Source organism: Hibiscus syriacus, unplaced genomic scaffold (assembly GCF_006381635.1).
Source record: "Hibiscus syriacus cultivar Baekdansim isolate YM2019G1 unplaced genomic scaffold, ASM638163v2 tig00013386_pilon, whole genome shotgun sequence".
Taxonomy (NCBI): Eukaryota; Viridiplantae; Streptophyta; class Magnoliopsida; order Malvales; family Malvaceae; genus Hibiscus; species Hibiscus syriacus.
The window spans coordinates 267,551-291,482 of NW_024062302.1; the positions used below are offsets into that span (position 1 = coordinate 267,551).

General features: G+C 38.8%; 1 protein-coding gene and 1 pseudogene across 1 annotated transcript; one reads left to right on the forward strand and one right to left on the reverse strand.

Annotated features, from left to right (window-relative positions):
- LOC120206204 (bZIP transcription factor 53-like) lies at positions 1–18,652 on the reverse strand. Its single transcript, XM_039205920.1, has 2 exons — positions 18,612–18,652; positions 1–621 (listed from the first exon to the last, which is right to left on the reverse strand). Exon 2 carries the CDS (start codon positions 609–611, stop codon positions 177–179), a length of 435 nt encoding a protein of 144 aa, XP_039061851.1. The 5' UTR covers positions 612–621; positions 18,612–18,652; the 3' UTR covers positions 1–176.
- LOC120206206 lies at positions 1,762–23,932 on the forward strand (annotated as a pseudogene).

Here is a 23,932-nt window from a genome sequence, read left to right on the forward strand (position 1 = left end):
TCATGTTTCCACATAGTACAAAAGCTTTTCTACAAAACCCAAACTCTCGGTTCAGTACACTGCAAATTGACATAAACCTAATAATAGTAACAGAAACAGAGGAAGAGAGAAGGAAAAGATAACATTAAGGAACAATAAACAAGTACAGACTCCAACAAGGAAGAAGAGTCTATCCATCAACACTCGAACATATCAACCGAAGCCATAACTGGCTGTATCGGACAGGGGAGTTGCCACGGCTTCAACAGAGGATCAGGAATTTCCGGGATATCAATGTCGTAACCCCCTACTTCTTCCACTATGTGCAGCACCGAATTCAGGGACCGCAATCTCTCGGTCAATTCCATCGCCTGAGCTCTTAAAACGTTGTTGGACGATTGCATCTCGACGTAGCGTTGAGTGGTGACGCCGATCTTTTCAGAGATCTGCTTGTTCCCTTTCTGCAATGCGCTTACTTCCTCAACCAAATCTTCGAGCTGCTTTTGCTTCCTCATCCGTGATCGCCGTGCTGATTCCCGGTTTGAAAGCATTCTCTTCCTTTTCCTCTCATCGATGTTCACATATCGCGGGTCTGAATCGGATGAAGTCGCTGATCCTTGCGCAGAAGCCATCTCAAGAGAAGTGTTCAGTCTTTCTTTTACCCCGGAGAATATTTAATATGAATTAACAATTAGAATGATGATGAATGATTTCTAATTCTCAGTAGCCAGAAAACCTAACTAGAGGTTAGATCCAAATGAAGAGATTGATGAACAAGGAGGGTGAGCTAATTCATGAGAAAACGTAGAACCAGTAAAGGAAGACGACTGAGAACGAGTGAAGAATACGGATTCGACGCATCATTGGAATGATTTCATAAAATGATTTGGACTAGTAATCCGCAGATTTGACATGAACAAAACAATCGAAAAATAACAAAGGAAAAACACAAAAAAAAATCCTAGATCTAAACCATAACTACAGATAAAATTAAAAAAGAAAAACAAAGATAGCGAAGAGAAATAAGGAAGAAGAAAGATTAAGAAAACAAATAAGAATACTTATCTGGATGGAGATAATAGCACACTGGACGGGAGCGAATGGAAAGAAGGCTTAAAAGGATGGGGGAGGGGGCATTTTATAGGGAAATGACGCGGGGTTTGATTAGGTTAAGTGGGTAAAAAATAATAATTAATATGAGGCAGAGGGGTATTTAAGGTATTTTAACTATTTACCTTTTGAAACAAGATGCGGGTTCGGTGTCACCGCTGGCGTGCAAACTGACGCCAGCTTTACATTCTAACGCTTTCTTTGCACTTTCCAGTCTCTTTTGTTTTTTGGAATATTCCATGTGGATATTCCATTTTACTTGATTTTTAAAAAGTTTAATAGGTAATTTTTTGGGATAAATTACACACTTATTACTAAAGTTTACTCTTTCTTCTATTTCACTCTCCCCACTTTAATTTTTTCAATTTATTCACTAAATTTTATTACATTTAATAAAATAAAATTCATCAAACATTAATATTAATAAAAAAATGAAAATATATATACCATATAAAGGGCTCGAATCCCAGCAGGCACATATCATATTTTTTTGTTTCTTGCGGCAGAATCGCAGCCTTAGATCTTGATAGAATCAGAGCTCAAATTGTGCAAAATCCATCATGAACGCAGATCACCGTTCAATCAATATCGCGAAGTTATGCCTGGCTACATCGTATTCATTGAATCAACATTTTCCCGCCAAAAACACCCTTCGTTCCTCATCTTGTTTCCGCCAAAACCTCACTTTTCTTCACCGCCTAATACCCATTTACTCCCTCACATCTCCTTCATCCCTCTGTTGCTCGCTTCCTCTCTATCTCTTTACACACATTCAGTGAAGTGGAACTTGAACTTGAGCCATGAAGGGCCTCGAATTCAGTGCAGATGAAGGTACTTTCCTCCCCTATCCCTCTTTCAATCTCTTCTGCATTACTTGTTGCCTGATTTTCGGCTCCCCCCTAATGTCTTCACGGCTCTCGCCAAAGAATTCCTATCAAATTTCGCAGACGCAAATAGCGAGGCAAAGTACAAGAACATCCTCGTGAGTCTCCCCCTTCCTTTCTCGTCATCCTCACCAATTCAAAACCCTAGATCTATTTTTTCTTCTACTTGAAAAAAAGAGTATTCTTAGTGTGCATATTTTTAGTTTTCTTGCCTTATTATCTTTTAACCCTAATCATTTTCTCAATTTCAGAAAGAAGTCGCGAATCATAAAATTAAAGCAGTACAGATCGATCTTGAGGACCTATTTAATGTATAATTTTTCATATTTTCCTTTTAATTTATTATAGGATTTATTTATAAGAAAGTACTAATTTAGTTCATTGAATGCTAATTCCGTTTTTACAGTATAAAGACTTGGACGAGGAATTTCTGAGGCGAGTTACGGAGAACACTCGAAGATTACATTGAAATTTTCGCAGGTGCAATTGATGAGCTTTTGCCGGAGCCCACTGAGACCTTTCATGATGATGATCATGATATATTGATGACACAGAGTGGAGAGGACGCAACCAATAATCCTGATGGGTCTGAACCACGTCAAAAGATGCCTCCGGAGATTAAACGTTACTTGTAAGCTTCAAGAACAAACTTGTTCACTCATGATGCATTTAAACGTGTCCTAAATTCTTCAGTTGGAAAATAACGCATATTTCTGAGTTTATGTTGGTGCTTTAGTTTTGTAGGTTCTTCAATCAGATATCATTCTATTGTGAGAAATGATCCATAGAGTTGAGGTGTAGGAAAGAGTTTATATAATTAAACCATTGGAATGAAACAAGGTTTTCCCCTCACTTTTTTGTCCGCTTACATTGTAAATTCAAAAGTTTGTTATGGCAATTGATAGCTACTTATTCCCTTTAAAAGTGGACGCCGAAGAATTGGTGTGTGTCGTAACCGTCTTTCGGTTGGGTCCCGGAATTGGACTTCGACTTGAAAAATATAGATTGGAGTCGCCACCGATCATTTATTTAAAAATAAATGGGTTGATCGGATATCCTATTTCTTACCTGATCTGCGTCTTAACAGAAATATGTCGGGCTCGGGAGTCGGTTACGGTCAAGGAAGGATTAGCACCTTTGAATCGTCCTTTTGGTATTACATAATTTCCAGTTGTCTTAATTAAGAAAAATAACAAGTTAAATTAAAAGGTAAAGTTTCGATCTCAATTACTTATCCTTGATTGATTTGAAATTACTACTAAAAAAGGTCTAAATATGTTAGATAATAAAATAAAAGAAATATTGAACAAAGATTAATTAAATAAAAAAATCAAAGGAGGGAAAAACTAAAAAACTAAAATAAAAATGTTAGATTTAAAAGGGAAAAACGTTTAGGAAATAATAGTAATTTTATATAAAAAAGAAAATTAAAAAGGCTAAAAGAAAAAGGTTGAAAAGTTGAAAAAATTAGAATAAAAATTGAAAAGGTTGAAAAGAAAGTTAAAAAAACGTGTAGAACATATATATATATATATATATATATATATAAATATAAGAAATCTAATAAATAAATTTAAGAAAAACAAACAAAATACCATCACTTCACGGAAACGTGAAGTTTTGGTCAGATAGAAGACAAAAGGGAGATCCTAGAAAAATGGTATTTCAAAGGTTAGGTTAGATATATATATATATATATATAATAATAATAATAATATAAAATAATAATAAAGACAAAAGACTAAAAAAGAAAAATAATATAATATAAAAAATAAAAAGAAAAATACACTTATATATAATTATAAAATATAATATTTAAATAAAGAAATAAATAAAATAATTAAAAATACATATATATTAATAATAGGTATATAAATAAAACATTTAAAAATATATGTATACATAACAAAATAAATAAAATAATAAAAATAATATAAGGGTTAAATTGAATAAAAAAGAAAGTTGGGTGGCGAAATTGAGATATAACTGGCCTTAAAATCGAATTAATGGAGCGAAAAGAATGAATTAAAGCGAAGGGGGACTAAAACTGGGATTAACCCAGTTTTGTTCGAAAACGTGCGGATCTGGCCCCTGGGTCGGGTTAACACGCGGACCCTGAATGGGTAAATGGGTCACGTATATAAGCCATTGTTTTGGCTTGATAGTTTCATTTTCTCTCCTCTCGCTGAAGCTCTCGTCTCCTTCTCTCGTTCCCTCTCGTCTGTTCATCAAGCAGGATGAACACCGTCGCTGGTTCCCAGATTCCGGTGATCCCTCCGCCTCGCCGCCGTCGTTGGTCGGCGGCGACCGTCGTTCATCGGCGGCCAAACACAAAAAGGTAAGCTTTTTCCGAAAGTTTTCGGCCCCCTAGTTTCAAAAATGAGTTTTGTTTTCTTAAAATCGTGCCTCGGGAGGCTAGATCTGAGTAAGATCTTTCGACTGCCCTCCTTCGTTCATCGGCAAAATCTCATTTTCCCTTTGCGTTTTTGACTAAAAATCAAGAGAAAAAAAAATAAAAGAAAGCCACTTGCAAGTTGAACCGAATCAGAGGTAAAAAGAAAATAAACTTTTTATTTCTTCTGTTGTCGAGCGATTACAAGACCTGTACTTTATGTAGTATGCTCTCTGATATCTTCATACGTGATATTGTATGTTTGTGTGTGTGGTTGTCACGTAGTGATCTTGTGTTCCAATCCCCCCCAACTGTGTTCTGATTACATGATTTTATAGTCAAAACTATTGGCTCTTTTTTAGAGTTTAATCTCGCGTAGAACATTAATATTGTGTTTGTTGTTTGCACGTTTGTTGGAGAGGCCCCACGTTCGCCGGGGTTGTTGCGTGAGAATCTGTGTGGACTCGTGAGGCAAGGGATGCGGTGCTCTCATGGAAAAAAAAGGGAACCCTAGCTGACTCCTATTGTGGACCGTTGGATCACATCTTGATCCAACGGTCAAGGCGTTTGGCGGCTGGGACAGCAGATGTTTGAGTTTCTGGAAACCCTACCCGATTTGGGGCTTGGGCCACCTGTACTGGGCCTTCTGGTCTGTTGAAGACGGGCCATTTGTAAGACCTATTGTGTTGTAAAGGCCTGTTACACAAAAAAAATGTAAATGTATTAGTTTAAAATAATAATACTGATATAATATATATATATGTAATATATAATATATAATATATATATATGTTCTTTCGATCAAGAAAAGTGTGTCTACAGCTGCCTCTCTTTGCCCATAGTCGTGTAACGAGGATAGGGCAAAGATTAAAAGACACACTTTTCGGCCACATCGAATATCCTCTGCCGTAGAGTTGAAATCCGATATGAGAACTGGTTTGTCAATATGAATCACGAGATGACCCCCTCGTCGTGAGGTTGAGTTAAAACTGGAAAATTTTGAGCCTGAATCCTTCGTCGTGAAGTTGAAATCGAACTCAGAGTACTGGAGGTAGCTCATGGATTGTCTTCTAGCCAAAGATACTTCGTTGTGAAGCTGAAACTCGACTTGAAGACTTCGGTGTTGCTGTTACAGATGACTCCTTCGTCGTGAAGTTGGGTCAATCTGTTTGTGAAATTGAGCCTTGTAATTGGATATCCTTCGTCCTGAAGTTGAAATCCAATGTAAGTTGTGCTGTTTCGAGGCCAATATCTTTCGCTGTGAAGTTGAAATTGGCTCCGAAATTGGGAAATTGTTTGTTGACAACCAGCGGTCCCTTCGTCGTGAAGTTGAACTTGCGTTGTCTGGAGTCTAATATCCCTTGCCGTGAAGTTGAAATTGGCTCTGAAATTTAGAAGTTGTTTGTTGACAACTAGCGGTCCCTTCGTTGTGAAGTTGAACTTGCGTTGTCTGGAGTCCAATATCCTTCGTTGTGAAGTTGAAATTGGCTTTGAAATTGAGAAGTTGACAGTCAGCGGTCCCTTCGTCGTGAAGTTGAACTTGTACTGTCTTGAGTCCAATATCCTTCGTTGTGAAGCTGAAATTGGGAAATTGTTTATTGACGACCAGCGGTCCCTTCGTCGTGAAGTTGAACTTGCGTTGTCTGGAGTCCAATATCCTTCGTTGTGAAATTGAAATTGGCTCTGAAATTGAGAAGTTGACAGTCAGCGGTCCCTTCGTCGTGAAGTTGAGCTTGTACTGTCTTGAGTCCAATATCCTTCGTTGTGAAGTTGAAATTGGGAAATTGTTTATTGACGACCAGCGGTCCCTTCGTCGTGAAGTTGAACTTGCGTTGTCTGGAGTCCAATATCCTTCGTTGTGAAGTTGAAATTGGCTCTGGGTAAAACCTGCAAAGATATGCATATATGTGATGTTATGGATGTCATGCTCTTAGGTATGCTTAAAATGCATATGCAACATAAGTTATTCTGGGCTCTGGAGAGAAATCTCGATCTCCGGTGGCCTGTCGTTGTTGACTCTTGGTTTTGAAATCTGATCTTGAATTCTTCAAATGTTTAAAATTGATGTGCACATTCTATTTTTTTTTATTTGGGAGACGCCCCTCAACCATCTCAAATATGTGCATGAGCCTTGATCGGCTTTTGGATACCTGTACTTTTTAATGAATCTTTGTACAGTAATATGCGATTATCTTTTGCAGAAGTAAACAAATCATTAGGTTTAAATCCAACTCAAGATGCACAAAAGGAATTGATTTTGAGGAAAGATTGTCTTTATTCATAAGGGAGAAGAAGAACAAATAATACATGACGAACATTCTAGAAAGTGAATACATGGTGAGGTGTAAATGGATGTCTTAGATCTCGATAATGTAGGCACTTCTGAGCTGAAAAGCCGTTTGGTGACCTTGAATGCAACATTTGCCAAAGGATCTTTGAAAATGCGACAACGTTCAAGAGAGTGCAACATTCCTCTGACTTGTTGAGTTCGTAGAAGATTCATGTGCCGGGATGTTTCCACTGTTAATATCCAAATCGCCCTTTCCAGGTTTTCAACTTGGACTCATCCTTGGTTGCAAGACGCCCTTTGCGGGTTTTCATCTTAAACCCACCTTATTTTCTTTCCTTTTGTTTGTTTTTCTATTTTTTTTTATTTTTTTTTAAATTTAGGGCGCCCTTTCGGGTTTTCACCTTAAACATTTTTTATTTTTATTTTTCAACTTAGGACGCCCTCTCGGGTTTTCATCCTAAGCGAAGTATTTCTTGACTGCGTCCGAGTTGATGGGACGTGGCAGGTCAGGTCCATCTATTTCAGCCAGGACGAGGGCTCCTCCAGAGAAAGCCTTTTTTACAACATAAGGTCCTTCCCAATTTGGCGTCCATTTTCCTCGAAAATCCTTCTGGACTGGCCAAATTCTTTTTAGCACTAGATCTCCTTCGCGGAACATTCTCGGGCCCACCTTTTTGTCATGTGCCTGGATCATTCGTTTCTGATAGATTTGACCATGATGGATGGCTTTCAGTCTTTTTTCATCTATCAGATTAAGCTGATCATATCTGGATTGTACCCACTCTGCATCGTCTAGTTTGACTTCTGTCAAGACCCGAAGAGACGGAATCTCGACTTCAATGGGTAGGACTGCTTCCATTCCATAGGCTAGTGAGAACGGAGTTGTCCCAGTCGAGGTTCGTACCGAGGTTCGATAAGCGAACAAAGCAAAAGGTAATTTCTCATGCCAATCTTTGTAAGTTTCAGTCGTTTTCTCCACTATCTTCTTAATATTTTTGTTTGCTGCTTCTACCGCTCCGTTCATCTTTGGTCTGTAAGCAGTGGAATTATGATGTTTTATGTTGAACTGTTCACAAGCAGCATTCATCATCTTGTTGTTCAAGTTGGTTGCGTTATCGGTAATAATCCTTTCAGGTAGACCATACCGACATATAATTTCTTTCTTCAGAAACTTACAAATAGTGGATTGTGTGACACTGGTATACGACGCAGCCTCTACCCATTTCGTGAAATAGTCAATCGCCACGAGAATGAAACGGTGACCATTCGAAGCCTTCGGATGGATTTGCCCGATAACGTCCATGCCCCACACAGAGATAAGCCATGGTGACGTCATTACATGAAGCGGATGGGGTGGAACATTTATCTTGTCTCCATAAATCTGACATTTATGACATCTTCTAGCATAGTTGATGCAATCGCTTTCCAGTGTAGACCAAAAATATCCGCATCTCATTATTTGTCTTGACATCGTATGTCCATTTGAATGTGCTCCACAAACTCCCTCGTGTACTTCTTCCACTATCATTTTTGCCTCTTCAGCATCGACGCACCTCAACAGGACTTAATGATGGCTCTTCTTGTATAAAACCTCTCCGTCAAGGACGTATCCATCTACCAACCTTCTAAGGGTTCTCTTCTCGGTTTCAGTGGTTTTTTCTGGATAACTCCGATGCTTGATATACTGCAGAATGTCGTAGTACCAAGGCTTAATGTCTTTCACTTCTTCAATTTGGTAACAATGAGCGGGGTACTCATACGACTGCATATTAATTGCCATCATTTCAGACTCCCCACCAGCCTTGAATGCGGCTGCCAAGATAGCTAAAGCGTCAGCCATCTGATTTTCTTCTCTAGGCACGTAGTGGAAGGTGACTTCGTCGAACTCTTCGAGCAAATCCAGCACTAGTCTTCGGTATTCTAACAGTTTTATATCCTTAGTTTCCCATTCTCCTCGGAGTTGATAGATTACTAAGGCTGAGTCACCATACACCCGCAAAGTCTTTATATTTTGCCCCAATGCAGCCCGAATTCCCAAAACACATCCTTCATATTCTGCCATGTTATTGGTGCAATCGAAGTTCAGTCTGCTAGTAAATGGGTAGTGATTCCCTTCTGGGGAGATTAAGATTGCCCCGATGCCATGTCCTAGTGCATTTGATGCCCCATCGAAGTGCATTCTCCAGGAATTGTCATCTGAAATGCTTGCTTCTTCTAAAGATATGGCCATTAAGTCTTCGTCTGGGAAATCAAAGTCCAGCGGCTCATAGCTCTCATCAGTTCTGCTTGCCAAAAAATCGGATATGACACTGCCTTTTACCGCTTTTTGGCTCACATATTCGATGTCGAATTCAGACAAAAGCATCTGCCATCGGGCTAACCTTCTGGATAGAGCAGGTACACCCAGCATGTATTTTAATGGATTTAACTTGGAAATCAGCCAAGTAGTGTGATACAGCATGTATTGCCGGAGTCTTTTTGTAGCCCAGATCAGAGCACAACAAACCTTCTCAATAGGAGGATATCGGACCTCGCCATTGGTGAATTTCTTGCTTAGATAATAGATGGCTCTTTCCTTCTTCCCGAACTCGTCATGTTGACCCAGGACACACCCCATGGAGTTCTCGAATATGGAGAGATACAAGAACAGAGGTTTGCCTGGGATAGGTGACATCAGGATAGGAGTGCGAGATAAGTACTCTTTTACCTTCTCGAATGCAATCTGACAGTTTTCATCTCATGCTCCAGGGCTGTTTTTTCGAAGAAGGCGAAAGATTGGATCACACTTGTCGGTTAACTGAGATATAAACCGAGCTATGTAATTCAATCTTCCTAAAAGCCCTCGGACCTCCTTTTGTGTTCGTGGTGGAGGTAGACTCTGGATAGCCTTGACTTTATCAGGATCAACCTCAATGCCTTTTCTGCTGACTACAAAGCCTAATAGCTTCCCGGATGTCACCCCGAAGGTACACTTGCTAGGGTTCAGCCGTAACTGGAATTTCCTCAATCTCTGGAAGAGCTGTGCCTTGACAATCATGTCGTCGACATAAGCCTCGATTTCTTTGTGCATCATGTCGTGGAACAGGGTCACCATAGCTCTCTGATATGTTGCCCCAGCATTCTTTAATCCGAAAGGCATCACTTTGTAACAGAAAGTGCCCCACATTGTGACGAAAGTGGTCTTCTCCATGTCTTCAGGATGCATCTTGATCTGATTGTACCCCGAAAATCCATCCATGAATGAAAAGTAGGCGTTCCCGGCTGTATTGTCCACCAGAGTGTCTATGTGTGGCAGAGGAAAGTTGTCCTTGGGACTTGTCTTGTTAAGGTCCCTGTAATCAACACACATGCGTACTTTCCCGTCCTTCTTCGGCACAGGCACTATGTTGGCCACCCACTCCGGATATTTGGCCACTTGAAGAAAACCGGCATCAAATTGTTTTTTGACTTCTTCCTTGATCTTAAGGAGCATTTCTGGTCGCATTCTTCTCAGTTTTTGCTGCACAGGTTTGAATTCTGGTTTGATTAGCAGTTTGTGAACTACCATATTTGTGTCTAGTCCTGGCATGTCCTGATACGACCAAGCGAACACATCTTTGTATTCCTGAAGTAAGACTATCAGGTTTTGTCTTGCTTCAGTCGAAAGAGTTGTGCCGATTTTAACCTCCTTTCGATCTTTCTCAATGCCTAAATTTAGGATTTCGATCGCCTCATGTGGCAGTATTTGCTTTTCTTCTCATTCTATCATTCTCAACAGTTCAGTAGGCAAGTTGCACTCCTCTTCATTATCGCATTCATCAAATTCCCCAAGACAAATGGTTGATTCAAAATCCACATCCGGATCAGGATCATTAGTGCCTACATTATCGTTATCTGGGGACCTGAAAGGGGAAAAATGTGCATGCGTGAGAGGATAATATCCCACACGGAACAGTCAAGAATTAACTTCGAGAGTAACTGGAAATGAAGTACTGGAATGAAGGAGATAGATAACGAATTCAAAAAAATAAAAGAAAAGTTTGTTTGTCATGGAAAAAGAAACATGCATCTTTTATTAAACTTAAACAAAATGTTTATTCACCCTTACAAAAGATCACCTATTGCCCCGGGTATAGGCAAATAGAGATTGTTCGAATATTACTCTGAAAGACTCTTGTAAACCACAGGTAGTTCTTCCACCGACCAACTGCTAGGCACGAATCCAGGTGGCAGAGGGCATATCCTGGATCTATTTCCGTTGTCAACATCTTCTGTGGTCACAGCATTGATGTTTAGATTTTCCAGAGCCGTTTCTAACTCGGATATGGTGGTCTCAAACACATAACCACCTGACTTGAATGTTTTGAAAAGAGGCGGGAATGTCATAGGCTTCCATTGGAGTTTGTTTTCAGTCAATCTGGCTAATCTTCTCTCCCGGTTCTTTTGGATCTCCTTTCTCTTTTCATGATAACTGGGCTGAAAACCGAGCCCAAATTGGTCTAATTTTGAGATAGGAAGGACAGGATTGATCATTCCTTGCAAATATTTCCCCAAACCTCTCCCGGTTCTGGCGCCTCGGCCCAGGGTTTGCTTGATCTCCATCTTTGTGCATTTGGAGAGTCGGGGTCTTGGGATCCTCTTTCCTTCTGCCACAAATGTGGCATTCACAAACTCCAAGGAGCGGAACGAACATTCTACCGCTTCCTCGTCTACTTCGATGTATGGAGCCTCCGTGGTCACGCTTGCCACGATATCTTCCTCAGCGTTGATAATTACTAAGGCCCCGTCAATAACAAATTTAATTTTTTGGTGCAACGTGGAGGGTACTGCACCGGCTTGATGAATCCATGGCCTTCCCAAAAGACAGCTATAGGACGGCATGATATCCATCACAAGGAACTCAACATCATAGGTGGCTGGTCCGATGGTCAATGGTACCTCGATCTTTTCGATTACCTCTCTTTTGGTCCCATCAAATACTCGAACCACATTCTGACAAGCTCTCATATGAGAGGTATCTATTGGTAGCCTCTTCAATGTAACCAAAGGCATCACGTTCAGGGCCTTTTCAGTAGGTAGTAATGTGTAACGCCTTTGTTCGGCCTCTTCCTCCAGATGGAATCTCATCATCTGAAAACGAGATGAGATTATCAGCTTGAATATTGTTCACCAGTCGATCCATCTTGCTGACTGGTATGTCTTGTGGCACGAACGTTTGATTAAGGACATTTAACAGCGCTTCTCGGTGTGCTTCCGAGCTTAAAAATAGTGCTAGCATTGAAGTACGTGTAGGTAAGTTGTGGAGCTGTTCTACAATGTTGTACTCGCTGTGCTTCAAGATCTTGATGAACTCTTTAGCTTCTTCCTCCTTTATAGGTTCATTGACAACTAGCACATCTTCTTTGAACGGCTCAAGTGGTCTTTGCCCCACTTTACTATTACATCTTCCGGAAGTACTCACCTGACATTCGTACTTCCATGGCACTTGTCGATTGTCCTTATATTGAAAAGGCCGGGGTGCTGAGATTACCACCTTGGCTGGTGTTGTTACTGTCATGCTTGCCTTAGGGGTAATTATCAAAGGACTACCCCTACCAAATCTTCTGTATGATGATTCTCCAGTGGCACAAACATCTGCTTCCAAAGACTCTTGAATTTCTTCGTAAAACTCCAGCTCATTCCGATCCATCATGAGTTGGACTAACAATCTGAACTCTGGGCAATCTTGCACTTTATGCCCTTCTTTGTTGTGGTAACAACAATGGTTACCGTCTTCATTTTCTGTCGTATCTAGATATGGTGCAAGAAATCCTGCTTTTACCATTTGGCTCCATATCCAAGCCAAAGGAGATTTAATTTCCGAAACACTTGTTTTAATTCTCCTGCCCCCTTCAGTAGTAATGGCATTGATTCCTGTCTCCTGATGATTGGGCAAGGGATTCTAGGCGACGTTTGGTGCTCCGGAGTTGAAAGTGATCAAATTCTTGTTCTGCATTCGTTGCACAAGTCTCTTGAATGCGAGACAACTTTCAATCGAATGCCCCTGCACACCGCCATGGTATTCGCAGTGAGCGCTCTCGTCATACCATTTCGGGTAAGGGGGATTTATTGGATTCATAGGATAAGGCGACACTGCATGAGTGTCGAAGAGCTGTTGGTATAATTCTTTATATGTCATGGGAATAGGTTCGAACTGCTCCCTTTCCCTTCTTAGTTCTCTCTGGTTCTGTCTAGAAGTACCGGATGGTACAGCTGCTGTGGAATTTGAGCTTGAGATCGTAACCCCCTTGCTGACGCTGTAGGTGTTTACATTGTTGATCTCTCGCTCTTTGTTTTTCATGGGAGGTTTTTTACTGGACTCTCCTCCCTCAATCTTTCCTTGTTTAATGGCCAACTCGATCATTTCACCGGCCATGACTAAATCTGAGAAACTTCCCGACGTGATTGCTACCAATTGCCCGAAGTAAGGTGCCTTCAAGGTCTGTACAAACAACTTTCTTGTTTCCTTTTCATCCAAGGGTGGATGAACTTGCACAGATAAATCCCTCCATCTCTGTGCGTACTGTCGGAAACTCTCATTGTGTTTCTTCTCCAGGCTTTGTAACATAACCCGGTCTGGTCTCATATCATTGATATGCTTATACTGCTCCAAGAAAGACTTGGCTAAGCCTTTCCACGTCTAGATATGAGTTCGGCTAAGCTGGTTGTACCACCGAATAGCTGAACCGGACAGACTCTCCTGAAAGCAATGGATCAGGAGTTGGTCATTCCCGCCATCCTGTCATCTTTCGACAGAACATAGTGATATGGGCTGAAGGGCAGTTGTTCCCGTCGAACTTCTCAAACTCAGGAACTTTAAACTTTGGTGGAAGCACCAAGTCTGGAACTAGGCTCAGCTCCATTGCGTCCACTCCATAATAATCATGGTCTCCCTGGACCATCTTGATTTGATCTTCTAATATTTTTATCTTTTCTTCCATCTTTTTGGCTTTATCTTCCTCATTAAAGTCTGGGACATGATAATCATCCGGATGATCGTCAGGGATGATCGTAGAAGTTTGTATCTTCACAGCAGGTGCAACTTTCGCTTTAGTAACGAATGAGTCCCCGGGTAGTGCTGTTTTCCCTTTAGTAGCAGATGAGTCCCCGGGTAATATTTCGGGTGAGATAACCACTTGCGGGGTTGGTGGTATGGCCACCCCCTCGGAAGAAATGCCCCCTGATGCACTAGCTTGCTGTAGACCCGACAACTTGGCTACGATTTGGTCTACCAAGGACTCCTGATTTTTCTTGATGGACTCTAGAGTACTTTCACTGTTCTGAGCCATCTTATCTTCTAGTTCCTTTTGAAGTCTTGCCATGTTCTCTTCGTTCTTCTCCATTCTGGCTTCCATTTGTCTCTTTTTTGCTCGAGTATTGTGCGGGTGATGTGTATCTGATGCTTGCGGTGGTAAGCTCGGTGTCTGAGACATGTTCTGTTAGTTAATACGAATGTAAAAATATGGAAAATATAAAATAAACAAACATGAAATATAAAATGCAAGAAATGCAATGCATGATGTATGCAATTGGAGGCATTGATCCAGAAAAGTGTTCATTATTATAAATAACCCTTATTCAGACAAAAATGTTTTATCTTTTAAGAGACAAAAACAAATTAAAGGTACATTCGGACTAAATCCTCTAGACCCCGAACAACTTCCAATAGGTTGACAAGTCTTCTGCCTTCATCTGTCACCGGTTGAATGCCTTGTCGAACCACTCCAGCTTCCCTTGTTAGGCCGTGAAGATGACGTGCTGCTTTTTGCACTTGATCCAGGAAATCTCGGATGGTTGCATCTCGGGCCCTCACCCTTTGCTGTGCTTGTTCCCAACGGAAACGCCATTGTAATCCTCCGTCGAAGGGCATCATCTGAAGCTCGTTTGCTTGCCTCTTGAACCCATCTACAATAGCTTCTAACTCAGCTATCGTCTTGCCATCTTTCTCATGCTGTTTCTCTAAGTCAGCTACCCGAACTCTCAAGCGCTGGTTCTGATATTGACTATCTGCCAAGCGTCTTTGGGCAGTCTTCGTTTGTTCTTTCCAAGCTCTCTCATCAGGCCCCTCAAACTTCCTTTTCAGACTATGGAGCTTCATCTTTCCAGTATTCAGAGGTTACCTTCAACTTGGAGTTATCCTTGACCTTATCTTGATACCCCTTTCTCAAGTCTTCGAGCTCAAAACGGACTCTTTTTTGCTCTCTTTCCAGTTTATCTGCCTGATCTTTCTGAGAGTCAGCATCAAGCTTCCACTGATAACGTTCAGCTTCAAGCTCCCTTATCCTCTGCTTTAGCTCATTATTCACAGCTTCAAACTCGGTCTTGGCTATCTCGAGTTCAGAAGAGACATGCCTGAGATGTTCTTCCATGGTACGGGTGTCTTCATAGTCTGGTACCGGAATATTGTCATTTTTCCTTAACTTTCGCTACTCCACATAATCAGGAGTAAGTATGCTTCTGGCAGCTACAACATCCATCCGGAATACTTTCCTCCATGAATCAACTACTCCCTTGATCATCTTCTTATAGTTGTCACCGTAATACTCAAACTCTGACCTAGCTAGTCCATATGTTGCTGGGACAAACTGACGTGCCCCATACTGTCTAAGTGCTAACAATGGAGCATACCCAACTGCACCCCAAAGTCCAGGTAAGGTCATAGTGTCGGAGTCCCCATATCGAAAAAGAACGTCACTGAGGAATAACTAGGGGGCTCTCCAGACAATATCCCGGTCCTGAAGATGCGTAAAAACCTTCATCCATTTTTCCTTTGAGGCGTCTTCATGCCATTTCATGGTGATGAATTCACCTAGAGGTGAATATGTGGTGCTGAAACGGCGGTAGGCAACCCCGTTAGTCTTCCAGAAGTGGCTATGAATCCAGACTTGAAGGAGCTGAACACACCCAGTGAACCTTCCTCCGCCAGTTCTTCTACAATGATTGAGAGATCGGAAGGTCTCGGCTAAGATGGTCGATGCTGGATTGACTCTTCTCGAGAGTTGTTCGAATAGCTCCACTACGGCGGCATCGACGTATCCCAATGTTTTTGGGAATATAATTAGACCATACAGACCTAATGCAAACAGGTCTATTGTCTTCCACTCATCGGGATGGTGCTTCATTAGTTGCTTAAGGTAGGCCCGCTCGAGTTTGATGTTTTCACAATGCAGCAGTGTAGTGTACTCTTCTATGGTGGGCACCATGTCTTCCCGGTTAAAGGTGAAGCAACTGTATACCAGGTTCCAGAATTGAACCAAGGCTCTGATTAGGGGCTCATCAGTCTTAACATGAAGCAAAAGTGCAACATCACCGTACTGTTGGCTGAACTTCTGTTTCACCTCATTCTTCCAACTGTCCCAGATGTCCCGAAGCTCTTGCACGTCATTCTGCTTTAGGCTGATCGAGGCGTAGCTAACCAGCTCTGACACATAGTTGTCTTGAAGACTGTCTCCTTTTTCCTTCTGAGTCTTCTCGGACCATAGTCGTACCTCGGGGTTTTTAATCTCTTGTATTACAACACATTTATCCATTAATTCAGATTATTTTGTGCGTAATGAACGTCTTTTTAGGGATCAATGGCCTCTTGTTATGATGCAAATGCTAAAGAACAAACACAAAGGCAAAAAGTTAGTAAAAGCAGAAATAAATAAATGAAAAAGAAGAAGAAAAAATGGCAAGGGAAAAAACATAGGGACAAAAACATGGTTAAGTAAACAATGTCCTAGGTTTTGGAATATGGTTTTGGGGTAGGCTCTATTTCTTCAAAAGTCTCCCGGTTTAGGTTCTAAAAACGGTACTCGAGTCCTCCTTGCCGGTGCCCCCTTGGGCTTGCCAGACCCTTAGTCCTAAACCCATCACAGGCTTGTGTGGACTAAGTTAAACTCGAGGGGACACATTCCCTTATGTCTATGCGGAGAATAAATTCACACGAAGACATAAGGTATATGAATCCCGAAGGCTACTTGCTAGGCATATGCGGTGAATAAATTCACACGAATGCGTCGCTTTCACCCCCACTTAAAGGGTTCAGAGCTCGGGTATAGAGCCTTTGGATGAAAAAGTTTAGAAAGCTGAAATCATTAGAAAACGGTCAGTCCAACTATTTACTCGAAAAAAATAACCAAAAATAAGTAATAAGGATCAAAATGTTACCTTAAAGTTCAAACTTACCCTTTTCATTAAAAAGACAACTGGAAATTATCTTAGCCTGACTCACTTACCTGGGTCCCCAGCGGAGTCGCCAAGCTGTCGTAACCGTCGTTCGGTTGGGCCCCGGAATTGGGCTTCGACTTGAAAAATATGGATTGGAGTCACCACCGATCATTTATTTAAAAATAAATGGGTTGATCGAATACCCTATTTCTTACCTGATCTGCGTCTTACCAGAAATATGTCGGGCTCGGGAGTCGGTTACGGTTAAGGAAGGATTAGCACCCTTGAACCGCCCTTTCGGTATTACGTAATTTCCAGTTGTCTTAATTAAGAAAAATAACAAGTTAAATTAAAAGGCAAAGTTTCGACCCCAATTACTTACCCTTGATTAATTTGAAATTACTACTAAAAAAGGTCCAAATATGTTAGATAATAAAATAAAAGAAATATTGAACAAAGATTAATTAAATAAAAAAAATCAAAGGAGGGAAAAACTAAAAAACTAAAATAAAAATGTTAGATTTAAAAGGGAAAAACGTTTAGGAAATAATAGTAATTTTATATAAAAAAGAAAGTCAAAAAGGCTAAAAGGAAAAGGTTGAAAGTTGAAAAAATTAGAATAAAATTGAAAAAGTTGAAAAGAAGGTTAAAAAAAAGTGTAGAACAAATATATATATATATATATATATATATATATATATATATATATATATATATATATATATAAACCTAATAAATAATATTTAAGAAAACAACAAAATACCATCACTTCACGGAAACGTAAAGTTTTGGTCAGATAGAAGACAAAAAGGGGACCCTAGAAAAATGGTATTTCAAAGGTTAGGTTAGATATATATAATATATATATATATATATATAATAATAATAATAATATAAAATAAAATAATAATAAAGACAAAAGACTAAAAAGAAAATAATATAATATAATAATAATGAATAAAAACGAAAATAATAAGAATATAGAAAATAAAGAAAATACACTTATATATATAATTATAAAATATAATACTTAAATAAAGAAATAAATAAATAATTAAAAATACATATATATTAATAATAGGTATAAATAAAACATTTAAAAATATACGTATACATAACAAATAAATAAAATAATAAAAATAATATAAGGGTTAAATTGAATAAAAGAAAGTTGGGTGGCGAAATTGAGATATACTGGCCTTAAAATCGAATTAATGGAGCGAAAAGAATGAATTAAAGCGAAGTGGGACTAAAACTGGGATTAACCCAGTTTTGTTCGAAAACGTGCGAATCTGGCCCCTGGGTCGGGTTAACACGCGGACCCTGAATGAGAAAATGAAACTATCAAGCCAAAACAATGGCTTATATACGTGACCCATTTACCCATTCAGGGTCCGCGTGTTAACCCGACCCAGGGGTCAGATCCGCACATTTTCAAACAAAACTGGGTTAATCCCAGTTTTAGTCCCCCTTCGCTTTAATTCTTTCTTTTCGCTCCATTAATTCGATTTTAAGGCTAGTTATATCTCAATTTCGCCACCCAACTTTCTTTTTTATTCAATTTAACCCTTATATTATTTTTATTATTTTATTTATTTTGTTATGTGTACGTATATTTTTAAATGTTTTATTTATATACCTATTATTATATATATATTTTAATTATTTTATTTATTTCTTTATTTAAGTATTATATTTTATAATTATATATATATAAGTGTATTTTTCTTTTTATTTTCTATATTTCTTATTATTTTCGTTTTTATTCATTATTATTATATTATATTATTTTTCTTTTTTAGTCTTTTGTCTTTATTATTATTTTATATTATTATTATTATATATATATATATATCTAACCTAACCTTTGAAATACCATTTTTCTAGGGTCCCCCTTTTGTCTTCTATCTGACCAAAACTTCACGTTTCCGTGAAGTGATGGTATTTTGTTTGTTTTTCTTAGATTTATTTATTAGGTTTCTTATATTTATACATATATATATATATATATATATATATATATATATATATATATATATATATTTGTTCTACACGTTTTTTTAACATTCTTTTCAACTTTTTCAATTTTTATTCTAATTTTTTCAACTTTTCAACCTTTTCCTTTTTGACTTTCTTTTTTATATAAAATTACTATTATTTCCTAAATGTTTTTCCCTTTTAAATCTAACATTTTTATTTAGTTTTTCCCTCCTTTGATTTTTTTTATTTAATTAATCTTTGTTCAATATTTCTTTTATTTTATTATCTAACATATTTGGACCTTTTTTAGTAGTAATTTCAAATCAATCAAGGGTAAGTAATTGGGGTCGAAACTTTACCTTTTAATTTAACTTGTTATTTTTCTTAATTAAGACAACTGGAAATTACGTAGCACCGAAAGGGCGGTTCAAGGGTGCTAATCCTTCCTTGACCGTAACCGACTCCCGAACCCGACATATTTCTGGTAAGACGCAGATCAGGTAAGAAATAGGGTATCCGATCAACCCATTTATTTTTAAATAAATGATCGGTGGCGACTTCAATCCATATTTTTCAAGTCGAAGCCCAATTCCGGGGCCCAACCGAAAGACGGTTACGACAGTGTGCAAACTGAAGTCAAATACAGCTAGCTTTAGATGTTGCCTGCTTCTGATCACAGTTTATTATTTTCTAGTCAGGCTTACTAATTGTAAGCTGGTATTAGAGAATAAAATTGTTGCAAAACCTTTTATAGTGTATGTATAATTTGATCTTAAGATATCCGTTTGATATATATTATTTAGTATGCTCTATTATGCATTATCATTGCTTAAATTGTGTAAACATCTACTCTATTCTGGATAAGTATAACTGCACTGGCTGATGCTCGCTTAGTTTTTATTCAGTGAAGTTTATATCAGAGCACCTTCAAAGGGGAGACCATTCACTATTAGGGAGGTGAAGGCTTCATATATTGGCCAGCTTGTAAGAATAGCTGGTATTGTAACTCGTTGTTCAGATGTTAAGCCTCTGATGCAGGTGGCTGTATACACATGTGAAGAATGTGGCTGTGAAATTTATCAGGTAACTAACTATTTTCAGATTTTTTATATAAATATTAATTGTTCTCTTTGTCAATGGTGATGGGCTGACTTGCTAAGGGACATATACATCACTTGTAATGCCTACTTTTTTCTCTTTCCATTTGTGTGCCAAACAGGATGTAACTGCTCGAGTGTTCATGCCATTGTATCAGTGCCCATCAACGCGTTGTTCAATAAACAAGACAAAAGGGAACCTTATCCTTCAACTTAGGGCATCCAAGTTTTTGAAGTTCCAAGAGGTTATAGTTTAATATGGTTTATTAAGATAACGGTAATAGCAAGGGATCCTGGTACATTCTCGATAATGTGTAACATTAAATTTTCCAGGCCAAGATTCAAGAGTTGGCAGAGCATGTTCCCAAAGGCCGCATTCCGCGGACAATGACGGTTCATTTTAGAGGGGAAATAACAAGAAAGGTTGGTTTTCATTTTAATTACCTGTGATCAAAGTACCAAAAGATTGATTTCATAAAATTCCTGTGTAGACATCGCACCTGTTTCTTTTTCCGCTTCCCCTCCTTGCTACATTACATTGCATGGCTGGAGACATCACATCCTGTTCATAATGAAATCTAACTGCATTGTGCTAACAATGTGTTTGTGTTACCTTGCTTATCTAATTCAGGTTTCACCCGGTGATGTTGTTGAATTATCGGGTATCTTTCTTCCTATTCCATACACCGGATTTAGGGCAATGCGTGCTGGATTAGTTGCAGACACATATTTGGAAGCCATGTCTGTCACTCATTTCAAGAAAAAATACGAAGAGTATGCCACTTTCCTGATATAATCACTGGAGGAATACATATAATATTCAATATGAAAAATATCCATCTTTATGCTTTCTAATGTCACTATGTTAGCTTGCAAAGAAGACATCTGATATGGATGTCTCAGATCTCCATTCACTGAAACAAATTAAGTCCCAAACAATATGCATGTGCATGTATTTTCACTTTATTATGCTCAACGGCTAGCTGAGGATGGTGATATATATAACAAGTTGGCACGCTCATTAGCTCCTGAAATTTATGGACATGAAGATGTTAAAAAAGCTTTGCTTCTTCTTCTTGTGGGTGCTCCACACCGTAAGCTAAAGGATGGGATGAAGGTAATATGCCATCTTGTGTTCTATTGTGTTTGTTGGCCGGCATTTTCTTATTATCATTTATCACTTCTACTAATATGACTCACTACAGAAGTTGGCCAAATCATTTCACTGTTTACTTGGATAGTTCAAGTTATGCCCATGAGCAGTATAGCACTAATTTCATCACTCCCTTTTCTTTCCTACCGAGGAATCCTCTTTATTTTATACTTACTATTTGCTTCCTTTCGTATTTGTCATTTGGACCGACTAATAGCATTTTAACGAATTACTTGCCTATATTGCAGATCAGAGGAGATTTACATATTTGTTTGATGGGTGATCCGGGTGTTGCCAAAAGTCAGCTTCTCAAGCACATTATAAATGTAGCACCCAGGGGAGTCTATACCACTGGCCGGGGAAGCAGTGGAGTTGGTCTAACTGCAGCTGTGCAGAAAGATCCTGTCACAAATGAGATGGTCTTGGAAGGAGGAGCCTTGGTTAGATGTGTTCTTTTCTTGTATTATAATTTATTGTATTTAAATGAATATGTTTATGGCAAGATAAGACAGAAGAATGTGGCAACAACAATTGTGTACATTTCATTAAGGACCATATAGATCTTGCCAACCTTTCTTTTGTATCGTCCGTGTTACAAGTTATGCTTTGTTCTGTTAATGGTTATAATTTTGAATTGGTTTCTGTTTTACATATGCATTTAGTATATCTAAACTCAAATACGGTCCATTACATCTAATTATTATTAATCTCAAATATGACCCTCTTTATATAATTGTTATCTTCAAGGTTCCTATGGTTTAATAGTGACATCTTGATTCTGTTTCAGGTGTTGGCGGATATGGGTATATGCGCTATTGATGAGTTCGACAAGATGGATGAATCTGATCGTACAGCAATACATGAAGTTATGGAGCAGCAGACTGTCAGTATTGCAAAGGCAGGGATCACAACATCTCTGAATGCAAGAACTGCAATTCTTGCTGCTGCGAATCCAGCCTGGTAAAAATGATTTAGGTCCTTCAAAGTTGTTTCTATATGCAAAATCAAATTTATTAACTTGAGTCATTTAACTTGTTTTGAAGGGGAAGATATGACTTACGCAGAACTCCAGCTGAAAATATCAACCTCCCTCCAGCCCTTCTGTCAAGATTTGATCTTCTGTGGTTGATCTTGGATCGAGCAGATATGGATAGTGATCTTGAGATGGCAAGGCATGTTGTTTATGTGCATCAGAATAAAGAATCTCCAGCTCTTGGGTTCACTCCACTTGAATCATCTGTCCTTCGGTAAGCACAGTAATTGCTTTTCCATGGAAAACTTGGCCTCCTTTTTCTGGATTTGTAGAAGCTATATTCTGTTTCATAGTTGATAATGATACGTGTGTTGTGTAAGTAGCTTTTCCTGTTCTTATTACACATATTTGGTATGTTAAAGTTGTTGATTTTCATTTAGGTTCCTGTACTTATATCTTGTTTTATGGCTTTTCATTTGTAGAGCATATATTTCTGCTGCGAGAAGATTTTCTCCTTGTGTTCCAAAGGAGCTGGAAGAGTACATTGCTACAGCTTATTCCAGCATTCGGCAAGAAGAAGCTAAATCAAATACACCTCATTCATATACTACTGTGAGGACCCTGCTAAGCATTCTTCGAATATTAGCAGTAAGTGCCAAGTTCCTTTTTTTTCTTGATATAATAGTACTTTACTTTCTATTGGTCTGCTTAACGGGTTGGATTGGTTTTCTTTGGGTTGGACAAAGGGAAGGGTGAAGGATGTAGATTGTCTGGCTCTGAAATGTAGGTGCAAGTACAACACAGCACTCTCAGAGTTATTGTTTGCTAATATGAAATTTTTTCATGTAGATTGACTATAATAATTTCTGGTGCAAAATATCTGCCCCTGGGTGGAGCATTTTTCTTTCATTTGAAGTGCAATTGACATGAAGTTGATATAATTTTGTCACAGGCACTAGCAAGGCTTCGTTTCTCTGAAACTGTGGCCCAGAGTGATGTCGATGAGGCTCTTAGGCTGATGCAAATGTCAAAATTCTCCTTGTATTCCGATGAACGTCAGAAGTCTGGTCTGGATGCCATATCTGATATATATTCAATCTTACGAGATGAAGCGGCAAGGGCTAACGAGATGGATGTGAGATATGCCCATGCATTGAATTGGATTTCTAGAAAGGTTTGTTCTCCATACAAGATAGTTGAACTCGTAATTGTTGCTTATTGTCTGGGAAATTGAAATGTTATCTAACACTAATGCCAATCATCTTGCAAGGCAATATCATTATTATTGCATGGAGTAACTTGACAATTAAGTCTTCTGGCCTCTTGTTGGAGTCTATATTCTAGGATTTCTGTACTTGATGGGAATAAGTTTGGTCTTAACTTGAAAGCTGTGACAAAATATAAACACTTGATTATTACTAGCAAGCTGTTGTTAATCTGTGAGCCTGTATTACAAGAGATTCAACCAAGTGCTACTGAGGTGATTTAGTTCATCTAATCAAACAACCCTAGCATTTGACCTTTCTGGAGGTTGCTGATGTATTATTATTGTTCTTGTTTTAGCACCAATAACTGCAAATACAATGCATGGTGATCTTAGAAGCTAGACCACAAAAGTTAAATGTTTGTTCTTAGTGCATATATTTGGATAAGTAGTGTTTTGGCATATTAGTGAAACTGAAATATTGATTTTTGGTTGTCAAGACTACGTAAAGATTCTCACTGCTTAAGGTTTATTGTTTGGATTTAACAGGGATATAGTGAAGCTCAATTGAAAGAATGTTTAGAGGAATATGCTGCCTTGAATGTGTGGCAGATACATCCCCACACCTTTGATATTCGATTTATAGATGCCTAAAGTTGCTATAAATCAATTGGAGGCTACCCGTGTCAGCTTCATCCAT

Excerpts from the sequence above, each read along its gene's own strand:
- LOC120206204 (XM_039205920.1), bottom strand. The coding sequence starts at position 611 with ATGGCTTCTGCGCAAGGATCAGCGACTTCATCCGATTCAGACCCGCGA.